This window comes from Talpa europaea (assembly GCF_964194135.1).
Source record: "Talpa europaea genome assembly, chromosome: 7".
NCBI lineage: Eukaryota > Metazoa > Chordata > Mammalia > Eulipotyphla > Talpidae > Talpa > Talpa europaea.
The window spans coordinates 116,725,150-116,736,970 of record NC_140074.1 but is presented as its reverse complement, the minus strand read 5'-3'; the positions used below and the strand labels follow the sequence as shown (position 1 = coordinate 116,736,970).

Genomic DNA, 11,821 nt, shown 5'->3' with positions numbered 1-11,821 from the left:
AAGTTTTTAAAATATGTGTTTACAGCGCCATAGTCTAGTTTCTGTGATCTAAACTGGGTTTTTACACTTTGAGGTTTTCTTAATGCAGAAATATCGGGAGTAATTACTTCAGTGTATTTAGTTTTATGCCTTTGGGGCTCAGTATAGATGTGCCCTCTCTTATTCTAAATCCATGCCCAGATTCAATCTGATAAACCAGCTCTCCTAACCTCTTGGACCCAACTTACTCAAAACAATCCAAGTGCCTAAGACTTATGGCCATTTCTGACAGAGTCCCTCATGTATCCTTCACATATATTTTTCCAAATAAAGGACTTCGTTTTGGATCAGATTATTTCTCCTCAACCGAACTGAGAACAGAAAAAGCAGGGGTGTGGAATGGAGCAAAAGACTAAAATTAAAAGACACTTCTTGCGGCTTCTGTCTCTCCTCCAGAACTGCTCAGGACCCCCAGGTCAGAATGACAAGGTGTTCCGCTTGCTCTGAAAGATGAAGGCCAGGTCCTTGAACCGGATGCTGGCGTCCACACCTCTTCTCACCAAAGGCTAGACAAAGGGAGAGATGTTGGCTAGATTTTTCCCCAGGGTCCAGAAAGCCTGGGAATCCATGGTTGGGAGAAGATAACAAACTCCCCTGGTCCAGGATCAGTTTCAAATTGCTGGCTGGAGGCAAGGTGAGAACAAGATAACTCTCTCTCTCTCTCTCTCCTCTAGATATTTGTCAGCGAGGAACTGCCTCCAGGCCTTTTATCTGGCCTAAATAAAGAGGGGAGAACTTCTCATGGGTTGGGGGTGGAGTGTTGTGGCCCTCGCTGGCACAGCCTTGCTAGAAGTGACATTCCATGCTTGGAGAAAGCCCCGGAAGACCTGGAACAGTCCCCCAGACCCCACCCCATTTCCCAGCCCGCCCTGAGCACCCGATTCCCCCTTAGACTGGGTTTTCTTAAGCCAGACCCCCTGGTCCAGACTTGGATTTTCTCTTGCACCAAAACCCTGGTTTCTTAAACAAACAAACAAAAAACAAAAAAAACACAAGAACCTCTCAACAGCTCCCCCCCACACCCCCCACCCCACCCCACCCCACCCCCGTGGCCTGTTCGCTGGGAAGGACTCACCAGTTTCCCGGGTCCAGCTACGGGGACCAGTATTTCCCCGGTCACGGCTGAAGGGGAGACGCCCCACTTACCAAGTTTGTTCCAATGCTGAGGAGACTCAGGGCTCCCGCGCTCAGCAGCCGCCCTCTGTGTTTATCCCCCCCCACCCCCGACGGTGCTTCTAAAACACAAAGGCATTGGCCTTGCGACCCACTCGAATTTTCTCTAAAAATTCATCTGCTTTCGCTCTTATTCGTTTGCTATTGTCTATTTGTTTATTCCGATGATTTAAAAAAATAGGGGATTAAAAAAATAAATAAGGGGATTGTACTACCTAAAAATAAGATAACATGAATAACGAATAAGGGAAAAGCTACATTACGTTGATCCTGACTAACATATTGTTCTAATTTACGGTATGGCAGCAAAAGTCATGCGTTGAAATGCTGGTGCGGCGAGTTTTCCGCGGAAGGCAAAGGCTCGAAGCTCGCTGATAAAGCAACGCAGGCTTGTCATGGAGGGACTTGGCCTCTCGCCTTCTGGTACCTTCCACACCTCTCCCTCGCCCCCTTCCCTCCACCCGCTGAGGGTATGGGTCTAGCTTCTGAGGGCTGAACTAATGTTCACCGCCAGATTCAAGTTCAAAGACAAAACCCTGCCTGGAGGGGGAGGGGCGGCGAACTCCAGCAGTCTACCCCACAAAGACCCTAGACAAACATCCACCGCTTAGGGCGGAGGCCACAGGCTGGGCCAACCAAAAATGGGGACAGAGCTCTGTGGCAGGGGCACCACCAGGATCCCAGAAAGCTGTCTCTTGGTCCCTCACCAGGGCCAGCGCTGCTCGCTTGGGAGGGTGGGAGGCCACGATGCCGTGGCACCGCTGGGAAGCGTCACCCCAGGGAGCAGGTATCAGTGAGAACACCCCTTCTGGTCGCTCTGACCCAACCAGGACCCAGTTCGCCCTCCCCGACATGCCTTTTCCTACCCCTCCCCGGAGTTTTGCCCACATCTTTCCTTCTGGGTTTGGTATTCTGAGCATCTTTCTAAGTCCTTCCCCCACTCAGCCATTCTGGGAACCCTCTCCTGCTGCTTCCCAGAATGGCGGCACAGACCAATATTTCTCATTCCCTGTCCCCCATTTGTTCTAGCAGCATTTGCCCAACTCACAATCCAGAAGTCAGGGGATAAAGACCTCGGCCTGCCGCAGGTCACTTAGAATCCCCAGACCCAAGATGCTGCAGCCAGGGAGAGGCAGGGCTCTGTGGAGACTGCCTTTCCATGTTCTCTCCTCAGCCTCCCACTCTTGCAGCAGGCACTGGATGAGTGAGCAGTGGGCTGAGCCAAAGTACCACTTGTGAATTTCATCCCAAGTGTTTGCACTTATGCAAATCTACAGGATGCACCCAGGAGAAGCTGGGAAGTTGGAGCTTACAGTGTGATCTCAGGAGATGCTTCCAGCCAGAAACAAATGTTCGTCACTCTAGAGGGATTTATGAGGAGAGCTATCTGGCCGGGGAGGCTGGGTTTCCTGTTTTCCTCTGTTGGTTGTAGACCAGGGAGCTTAGGTTTAAGAGCTCCTGCTTTCAGCTGGGCTCTGCCACTGCTCCCTGAGTGACACCCATCAAGTAACTTGCTATCTCTTGGCCTCAGTTTCCTCATTTTATAAAGTGCTCGTCCACTGGTGAGTTTTGTCATTGTGGAAGCAGTCGCTCTGAGGGTGAGTTATGGGGGTGGCGCAGGGGGTGTTAGGTGAGTCCTGCCTGTGTCCACCCATTCCCTTGCCCATCCCAAGACTGACTCATCAGCTGCGCCAGTGAGTGAGGACTTGGGCATGTGGCCCCGCATTGCCGGGTTCTGGGCTGAGAGCAAGTCTGCAGCGCTCAGTGCCATAGGAGCACCATGGGAGGTGAGGATCCCCTCCAATTGCTTCTCAGATCCCCCACTCACCAAGCCTCCCCAGGCTCCAGCTTCTGAAGAGGGTGCAGGAAAGGGGAAGGCAGCAGAGACTACAATGCACTGGTTTGTCATTTCTAAGAACATTTCCCTTAAGGGGGATGTTAGTAAATCATCTTCCTCCCAATTTTCAAAGCAGGTATTTTGTAAAGTAATATGATAGCTTTAAACAGAAATAATAACAATAATTTTAATTTTTCCTGTGCTGGGATATTCCATCCAGTCGGCGACAAACGTCAGCTCCTCGGGAGCCCGGCGGCTCGCCCCGCCCGCACCCGCCCAGCCCGCCGCGAGGCCGCGCCCGTCCCGGGTGCTGCGAAGCGCCTTCTTTGTTTCTTTCGGCCCTGGCGGCTGCCGGTCTCTGCAAGAACCGAAGAGGTCTCCTCCCCGCCACGGTCTCCGCCAGAGCCTGCCGTCCCCCGGCCCCAGCCCGCCGAAACCGCGGAGGCCCCCAAATTCCCGGGAGGGCCGCTGCAGGGCGCCCGGGGGCGGGTGGCTGGCCGAGCGCGGCACTGCCTCGGCCCGCGGATCAGCGAGGTTACCTGACTGGGGAGAAACGCCCTCTTGGAAGGAGTAAAATGCACGAGTCTCTGGGCTGACCAACAGGCGCAACGTTCTCGTTCCTTCCGAAAGGCCAGGACCGGCACCCAACTGGCCCCCAGGCCCCGAGCTGCAGGCGCCCGCCCCAAGGTCGCAGCCTCCCCGCCGCGCGGGCCTCCGCGCCCGAGGCTGGAGGAGGAACCGCAGGAGCGCAGCCGAGGGTGCCTCCCTCCCGGCGGGGTCGGGGCGGGGCTCAGCGAGAGGGTGCACAGCCCCCCGCTCCCCAACTCGCGGCTGCGAGTCCGGCGAAGACGGCAGAGCGAACCCCGGCCTCGGCGCCTCGCCCCGGCCCCGCGCTTCCCGCCGGCGCCGGTCCTTCCCCCGCCCGCCGGCCTCTCCCCTGCTGCTCTTTGCCTTCCCCCCTCTTTCCATAAGGCGTTTAGGAGAGTGGGGGCGGGTGGGTGGGGACCACCAGCTCGAAACTTCAAGTTCCACGGCAGTGTCCGGCCCTCCCCTCGCGTCCGGGTGCCCGCAGACGCCGGCTCTCCCTCCTTGTCGTTCTGGGGGTGACGGAATTCCGGCGGCCCCCGGTCCCGCTCTCATTTAGGGATTCAGTTTAGGGAATGGGGACTGGTGGGGGAATTCTTTCTCGGGCTGCTCGGCCCAGCCCACCCGCTTTCTACCGCGCAGGAACCCGCGGGCGCGGCCGGAGGAAAGGCTGGCGCCGGGTCCCCACGGGATGTGTTCGCCACTCTCGGGGCCCAGCCGAGCTCCCGGGGGGAGTGGCGGGTGTCCCACTCGGGTAAGAGACCAAGGGTCGCCCCAGGGGTTCCCCCCCACCCCTTCCGGGAGGGGACCTGCTCAGGTGGGTGTGAACACAGCACAAATTTATTTCAAAAAACTAGGAACTTGCCATGGCCCCCTCTGCAGCCGTCTCCGAGCTTCATTGCAAGTTTACGGTAATGGGTCCATGCATTCAATTCAGATTGTGAGACGGGACCGGAGGGGGGACACTGGGGGTGTGCCCCCATGGAGGCCTGATTAAAAGACAACACCTAGGATTGTGGCTAAAACTTCACGGTGGAGCAGAGAGCTGGAGGGGCGGGACGGCAGGCTGCTGCTGTTAAGAGGAAGGAGCCGGGGGCCTTGTTTGGGGCCTTTTTCCCCGGCAGTAGGCGCAGCTTGGACCCTGGAATCCCTCAGAGTAGGGGGTGCTGTGGCGGGGGTGCGGGGCGGGGGGAGCTGGCAATGCAGATCCTGGCAGGTCGCGGCCTGGTGAGTGAACCCCGCGGGCGGCGTGGCGGGCCGGAGTGAAGAACCTGGGAGCTGCAGCCAGGGACTCGCGCTGCGCTCGGGCTCGGGGGTCGAGCCTCCACACCTCTCCATCTTTGCCCCCTAATTCAGTCTCTGGTGGCCTATAAAATGCACCTGCTTTAGTTTGAGGTGACTTCGGCTCCGAGCCAACGTAGTCGCCGCCACCCGTTTGGACTTGCTGAGACTCGGCGGGAGGGAGCAGCCCAGAGCAGCCCGGAGTAAAACTACGGCCTGGAATTGGTGAAAGGAGCCTGGTGTGTTCTCCGAGTGTGTTTGTGCGCCTCTGCGTGTATGTGTCGTGAGTATATTGTCTGATTTTACCTTTTGGTGAATGTTGTGTTCACACGTTTCAATCTGATTAATTTTTAGCAAAACACTGTCTCCCGTAGATTAAAACGGCCCCATTTTTAGCTGCGGGCAGGTAAGTATGGCTCTATGAATTTTGTTGTAATTTAGATCCCAGTTAGTGACCTTTTTTTTTTTTTTTTTTTTTAATGGCCATCTCGGTGGAAAGACCTAAAATCGCCTCGGGAGTAAGCTAGTGTTTGGAAAAGGGCTCCATGAAAGTGTTCAACTCAAATATAAATTCTTTTTGCTCAGGTTCCATGGAAGTAAATCGTTCAGGGGGAAAAATAAAGTGGGTGGGGCTGGAAGGGAGTCCCCTAAGAATTGTGCCCGCGAAGAAGATAAATACAAAGCCCAGTGGAGCGAAGACCTGCGCCGAGGGCAGGTGGCACCGCTCGGCTGCTCGTGCCGCCTTCCCTGCCCGCCTCCTGGGCCTCTCGGCGACTGGCCCGAAACCCTGGCCCAATGCCCGGCGACTCGGGCTGCTGGCATTCTCACACGCCGCCCGGGACCTCCCGGCCGGAGGGGTCAGAGGCCCCAGGTCTGAGAAGCCGGGGAGGCCGGGTTGGGGGGTTGACTCGGGAACAAACGCGAGGGTGTCCCTGACGCGGCGCGCTTCTGCCGGAAGGGGGCGCCCTTGTCTTTTTAATAGTCCAAACTCACATTCGTCGCGAAATAAATCTCTAAAACCCCAAATCTTTTGTTCCTTCTGAAATCTTTGCCAGCGAATAAGAGGAGCCCCGAAACTCAAAGACCCCAATTACGGAGAGGCGGCGTTAGAGCCCTGGGGGCGCAGAGTCTCGAGACCCATGTCCTTCAGGCCTCTACCGAGGCCCCTCTCGGTTAGGAGGTCACCCAGCAGCCCCTCTTAGGGCCTTTTCTCCTCCCCGAGTGGGGAACCCGCACCAAGGCGCACCCCGACATCTGTCCAATGCACATACCACTTGCCCATCTGCGCCGAACCCTCGCCATTTCTGCAGCGGCGAGGGAGGATTTGGGGCTCAGAAGCAAATGCTAAGGTGACGGGGGTGGGGGGTGGGGAGGGTGCGCCAGCCTTGGGGGGCTTCCCCTCCACTCGGGCTCCTTTCTGGTGATAGATGTTTGAAGAGTCTGAGTCGCTTCCGGCAGCGAGGACTGAGCTCTCGTCCTACCGGATCCCGGCCATGATCGCCCGAATCCCTGGGCTGGGCGCGCTCGCAGGCCTCCCGGGCTAGGGAGCGCCCACCCGCTGGTCCCCGCCCCCCGCATCGCGGGCCGCAGGTCCCCACCGCTTCACGCCTGTGCGCTGGATCGCACGGAGCGTGTCTAGGGGACCCCAGGCCCGGCTGCAGGAGGACCCAAGGCAAACCCGCTGGCTGGGCTGCGTGGCCACCGTGGCGCGTCCCGCCGGCCACCGAGCCCAGGAGCACAACATCGGGGCGCCGGCAGAGAGCGGAGACTCCCTGTTAATGTCCTCGGGTTGCGCGAGCGGCCCGTGTGCTCCGGGTTTCTGGGGGTCCACACTACGTGTCCTCAGGCGGACGGGAAAAGAGAGTTGGTGCCAACCCGCTTTCCAGCCGCCCGGGATGCCGGGTACGTGGGCTGAAAAGAGCGTAAAACGAAAAAGAAACGAACACTGGAGCCTCCGTCTCCTGGGCCCACCGGGCCCCCGACCCTGAACCCTGGTGGTTCTACTGTGTGCGGATCTTTAATCCGCAAAAAGGCCTGAAACTCCCAAGCTCTCTGGGTGTCACAGGAGGAAAGCGGAAGAGAAATGGGTGGTGAAAGGGGCCATTTTCTGGTTTTCTTTCCCTCTGGGCTGCAGCAGCGGTGTTGGGGAGGTGTACCTGGGCTTAGCGGCCTTTGGGAGGTGCCTGCGGGTAAGCTAGACTCTTAGTCCTGGAACCGTTTGTCCCAGGAGGGGCGAATCTACAGGCTACAAACACCTATTTCACGTGGCTCCCGAATGGCCAACGAATCATGACAAGTAAGAACCACCAGGAATGTTAAGAGAAGACTTGCAATGTTGGGGAGAGAAATGGTGCATTAACCAGGCACTTTCTCCTTCCAACCCCATCTCTCTGCAAGCAGTGGAGGGGAGCCACTGACCTCATTTGTACAGGACAAAATCTAAAGAGTGGGGGACCAGAACTTCCAAAGCCAGTGGGTTACAACCTAGGGAGTGAGCACAGAGGGAGAGGGACCCTCCAGCAGTGTCCACATGGTCACAGGGGTGAGTTGCCTTTTCTCCCCTCCCCTGGGTCACTGGAATGGAGGGTGAGTTCTGGAAATGGAAGGGGACCCATAGGAAGCTGCCCTGCCACAGGTCTCCTTCCAAGTTTATTCATGATCTTCTCAATCCATGAAGGCCATTTCTAAACTGCTCCACAGCGCTCCAGATAGAAAACACTAGAGGAATTATTATGGAAACTAGTGCTGGTTATGGTGGTTACCGACACCGCCAGGATGAGCGATTATGATTAGGACAAGTCCTTCAGATGGTGGTGTCCTGGCAGATCGGGCTGTAACTCTGGGTCCCACTGGGGCTCTCTGGGACATACGGGGTACCCAGGTTGTCCCTGAGAAACAGCCCAGGAGCCTGGGAAGTGTCACCCCTGGAAGCCACTCAGCAGAATCCTGGATTCCTTCCTGACCTTGAAAGGCTCCGGGTCTCCCCAAAATACCCCCATTTCCCCTCCCCACCCCCTACCCCTAACCACGAAGCTCCTTCATGGAGTAGAGCTGGTCTTGACCTTGGCAAGAACCTTCTTCTCCTTAACCCTGCGATTCTGAAACCAGATGGTGATCTGCCGCTCTGAGAGGCTGGTGGCTGCCGAGATCTTGCGCCTCTTGTCCTTGGTGATGAACTTGTTAGCTGAATACTCTCGCTCCAGCTCCCGCAACTGCCCTTTGCTATAGGGAATGCGCTTCTTGCGGCCTCGGCGGAAAGCACAGCTGTCAGGAGGCTGCTGCACACTTGAGTCTGCCAGGCAGGAGAGGGAGGGAGATAAAGACAAGCTTGGCACCCACTGTGCAGACCTAGGACACACAAACTACCCGTGCAGGTGTGCTCCCCCTCCCCTAAAAAACACAGATCACCTCCGCTTCAGCCTGGTTCTCTGATCACGGCTCAGCCTTGTAAGGACTGGGCTCCTGGAAGACCACCTTCACCCTCCAGTGCCCTCACACCTGCAAGCCTGCAGACAGACCCACCACATACGGCCAGACCTTTGCCTGTGATCACACCTGTCCACCCTCACATGCATTTTCTGTCTTTGGACCACACATAGGCTTTATAAACAAAATCACATACACACACACCCCTAACTCATGACTACAGGAAACATGACTAGAGGAAATCAATTTTCCTTTGGAAACTGAAAAGTTCATCTGAGAGAAAGGAAGGGGTTGTATTCTTTTTTTTTTTTTTAAGATTTATTTATTTATTTATTTATTTATTTATTTATTTATTTATACAAGCACTGGGTACAGTCAGAAGCGCGAGAGGGTGAGAGAATTCACCAGAGCCAGAGCGGGGAACAGAACAGGCAGACTGACGAAGTACACTGCTGAGGGGAGTAGTGGGTAGCAGGAGAGATCTGCGTGCCATGTGGGACCCTCACCCGGTGGCCAGGGAATGAACCGGCACTGCAGAGGCTGGGGGCAGCTTCGCAACCCACCGCTCAACTGCTGCGCCACCTGGGAGGCCCAAAGAGGTATTCTTTACAGAACATCCAGTATCTCTGTTCCTACCCACCCTCACCCTCCACTCAGTGAATTAAGAATTATTTCGCTTTTGTGTAGAACTAAACTGAAATCCTGCTGGGTAGGGACACCCTGAGACCCATCCAATAGCAAAGAAACACTCAGACTGTTCCCGGGGCCTCCTGGGGAGGTGAGGTCCCTGGTGGTCCCAAGGTTTCAGATAGCACCCAGCTCAAGCTCCTCCTACTGAGCTTCTGGGGCCCCCACCCAGGCTCTCCAGTGTCCTGAACCCCCCAAATCCTACATAACTAACCCAGGAACACCAAGCTCCTCCTCACCAGCCCCAAGTCTCCCTCCTCTTCCTCCCAGGCAATGCCAGCTGGGCCTACACCTCCACAATCAGAGCCCAGGGGACCTGAGTAGTGGGGCAGCTTACCTGCAAATGCTGCCTTCCAAAAGGGTCCTGGTGGGTTCTGTTCACCCTGGCAACACATCTGGCTGTTCCAGCCACTGGAGAGGGCCCAAGGCTGGTAACTGTCCACAGGCAGCAGGGAGTCGTGGCGCGGCTCTCCAGGGGCTCCCAGGGTCTGCACCACTGACACATCCAGGTAACTGGCCATAGGCTGGTAGGGACCCGGATACCCGGGATAGAAGGCAAACTCGGTGGGCCGGCTGGGGTATTCCTCCCCCGCTGCGGGAGCCTCCGCTGGGTAGGCGGCCAACGTGGCTGCCTGGGCACAGGGCTTCAGAGAGCTGCGGGACACTCGGCAGGAATAGTACCCGCCTCCAAAGTAGCCATAAGGCACTGGAGCTGGGGACACTCCCTGGGGCACCCCGGGAGGGCATGGGTGGCACTGCTTTGGAGGTTCTGCAGAACCTGGCAGATCCAGGGAGGCATAGTTGACAGTAGGCATCAGCGTAGGCGCCGCCGCCGTAGGGTGGCTGGTCAGTGGGGAGTGGGCGACTAGATTCCGACTCCCGCCAGCTCCCAGCAAGCCCTCCACATCCTTGGCCCCGTCCAAGGTGGCATAGCTGCCGGGCTCCATGGGGCCGAGGGTCCGTTCATGGGGTGCCGGGACTGGGGGGGTACAGGGGGCACCCAGCTCTCTCTCCCCACCTAGGTTGGGTGAATCCAAGGCGTTTTAAATCGTTCACAGATCTCAAGGCACCTGCATTCGCTGGGCCTGGCCGTCTTGACGCAAGAGACGCAGGGGCCCAGGCACGAGCGCTGATTGGCTGGCCTGGAGGAGAGACGCTAGTAAAATCTTCATGGCAGAAATTGCGAAAATACTTAACCCCCGCCTCGCGCTCGCTCTCTTGCTCTCTCACCCCGCCCCTCTCTTTCTCTCCCTCTCTCTTTGCTTTTGAAACCGAGAGAAGAAGGGTGTCCTTTTGCTGCTTTCTGCAGGGCTGGGGGGGGGGCGGGGGGATGTGGTGGGGGGTGGGTAGGAGGGAGAAGGGACAGGAGCCAGGCCCCACCTCCGTTGCCTCTTCTCCCTCCCTGGCCCTCTGTCTCCTGTGCTTTGGCAGGTTTAACGAGAGAATAAAAAAGCGCTCCCTATAAAGTGTCCATCCCGTGGGGGAAGGGGAGTAGGGGGTGGGGCCAGGAGGCCACTCTGGGCCTGAAAGGGGAACCTGGGAATGCGCCTGAGCCAGAGGAGGCTGGGAAATGGGGGTGTTAAAGGGTGAATCTCTGGGCCCTAGCTAGCTTCTGGATACTAGTACCCCAGTTCTCTCCAGGTGCCCCATCCTCCCCACCCCTCAGTCCCGGATGAGCTTTAATGGGCTGCTGCGGGGCCCAGGAAAGTGCCCTGGAAAGTGCCCTGGACTCGCAGTCCCCAGGAACCTGCAGCAGCTATCCAGATGGCTCCGGAGGAAGTCCAGATTTCGGGGAGAGGCAGAGGGCGGGGGAAGGTGGGCACGAGCTCCAAAAAAAGGAGATAAGCGTGACCTGGAGCCTGGGGCTTGCAAGCTCAGACCTGAAGGGGAGATGTGGCCTCTGGAAGGGGGTCTGAATTTCCCTTTAAGAGCAGGGAAAGAGATACAGAGAGCAGCTGGAGAGAGATGCAGGGAGGGAGTGAGCGGGAGAGGAGACCCAAGGAAGGCAGTACTGAGAGGGAGAGGGAAGTTGGAGGAAGGGATAGGAGAAGACCTTATAGAAACCTAAAATTCCTTTTCCCTCTATTCTGCAATCTGAGGGATTTTGGGAAAGCCAAGGCTGGCTAACTAGCCATGAACGTGTTTGCACCCCAAGAACACAGGTAGCTGACCCATGTAAAAATGCCCAGCCTCCAAGAGGCCCAGGAAAGCTGAGGATCCAGAAAGCTCAGCACCTCTATCTGCTTCCTCCAGGCTTTAAATTTCCTTACAAGGAAAGGGGCGTGGGAGGAATTGCTGGAGGCCCCTCTATTGGGGCCTATTGTGTCATGCAATTCAGAAGCCAGAGGATTTTTTTCCAACAATCTATCTTTAGCAAATTTTCTCTTTCCTTCACTACCTCCCAAATTAAATCCTTCTGTGTTCACTTTTTCTAGAATCCCCAGTTTTTCTGGGGAAGAAAGGAGCTTTTCCATTCTATACCAGAGTTGCAGCACTTATACAGAGCAGACCACTCTGAGCTCTAGGTGGACTCAGCAGTGCCCATTCACCAACCTGAACATTAACCTAGCCATCTGTCAGGAAAGGGCAAGTTGGAGCTGCTCCAAGTTGTAGGCTTAGAATGAAGACTGTAGATCACCTTCAACCAACATTACTAATAATCAAAGACACCAAGCATGAAATCCTCATGAGATTTTATAGTGATTGAGAACAACCAAAGAGAAAAGGAAGGCAATGTCTCTTCAACGCCTTCCAGTTTCTTCAAATCTTTTTCTTGTCTAATTATGAATGGCA

At 56.3% G+C, this 11,821-nt stretch overlaps 1 protein-coding gene across 1 annotated transcript; it reads right to left on the bottom strand.

The window, feature by feature from the left end:
* Nucleotides 1–7,953: 7,953 nt before the first annotated feature.
* HOXB13 (homeobox B13) lies at nt 7,954–9,975 on the bottom strand (the record flags this gene model as incomplete). Its single annotated transcript, XM_084237248.1, has 2 exons — nt 7,954–8,207; nt 9,366–9,975. 2 exons carry the CDS (start codon nt 9,973–9,975, stop codon nt 7,954–7,956), a joined length of 864 nt encoding a protein of 287 aa, XP_084093374.1.
* Between the last annotated feature and the right edge of the window lie 1,846 nt (nt 9,976–11,821).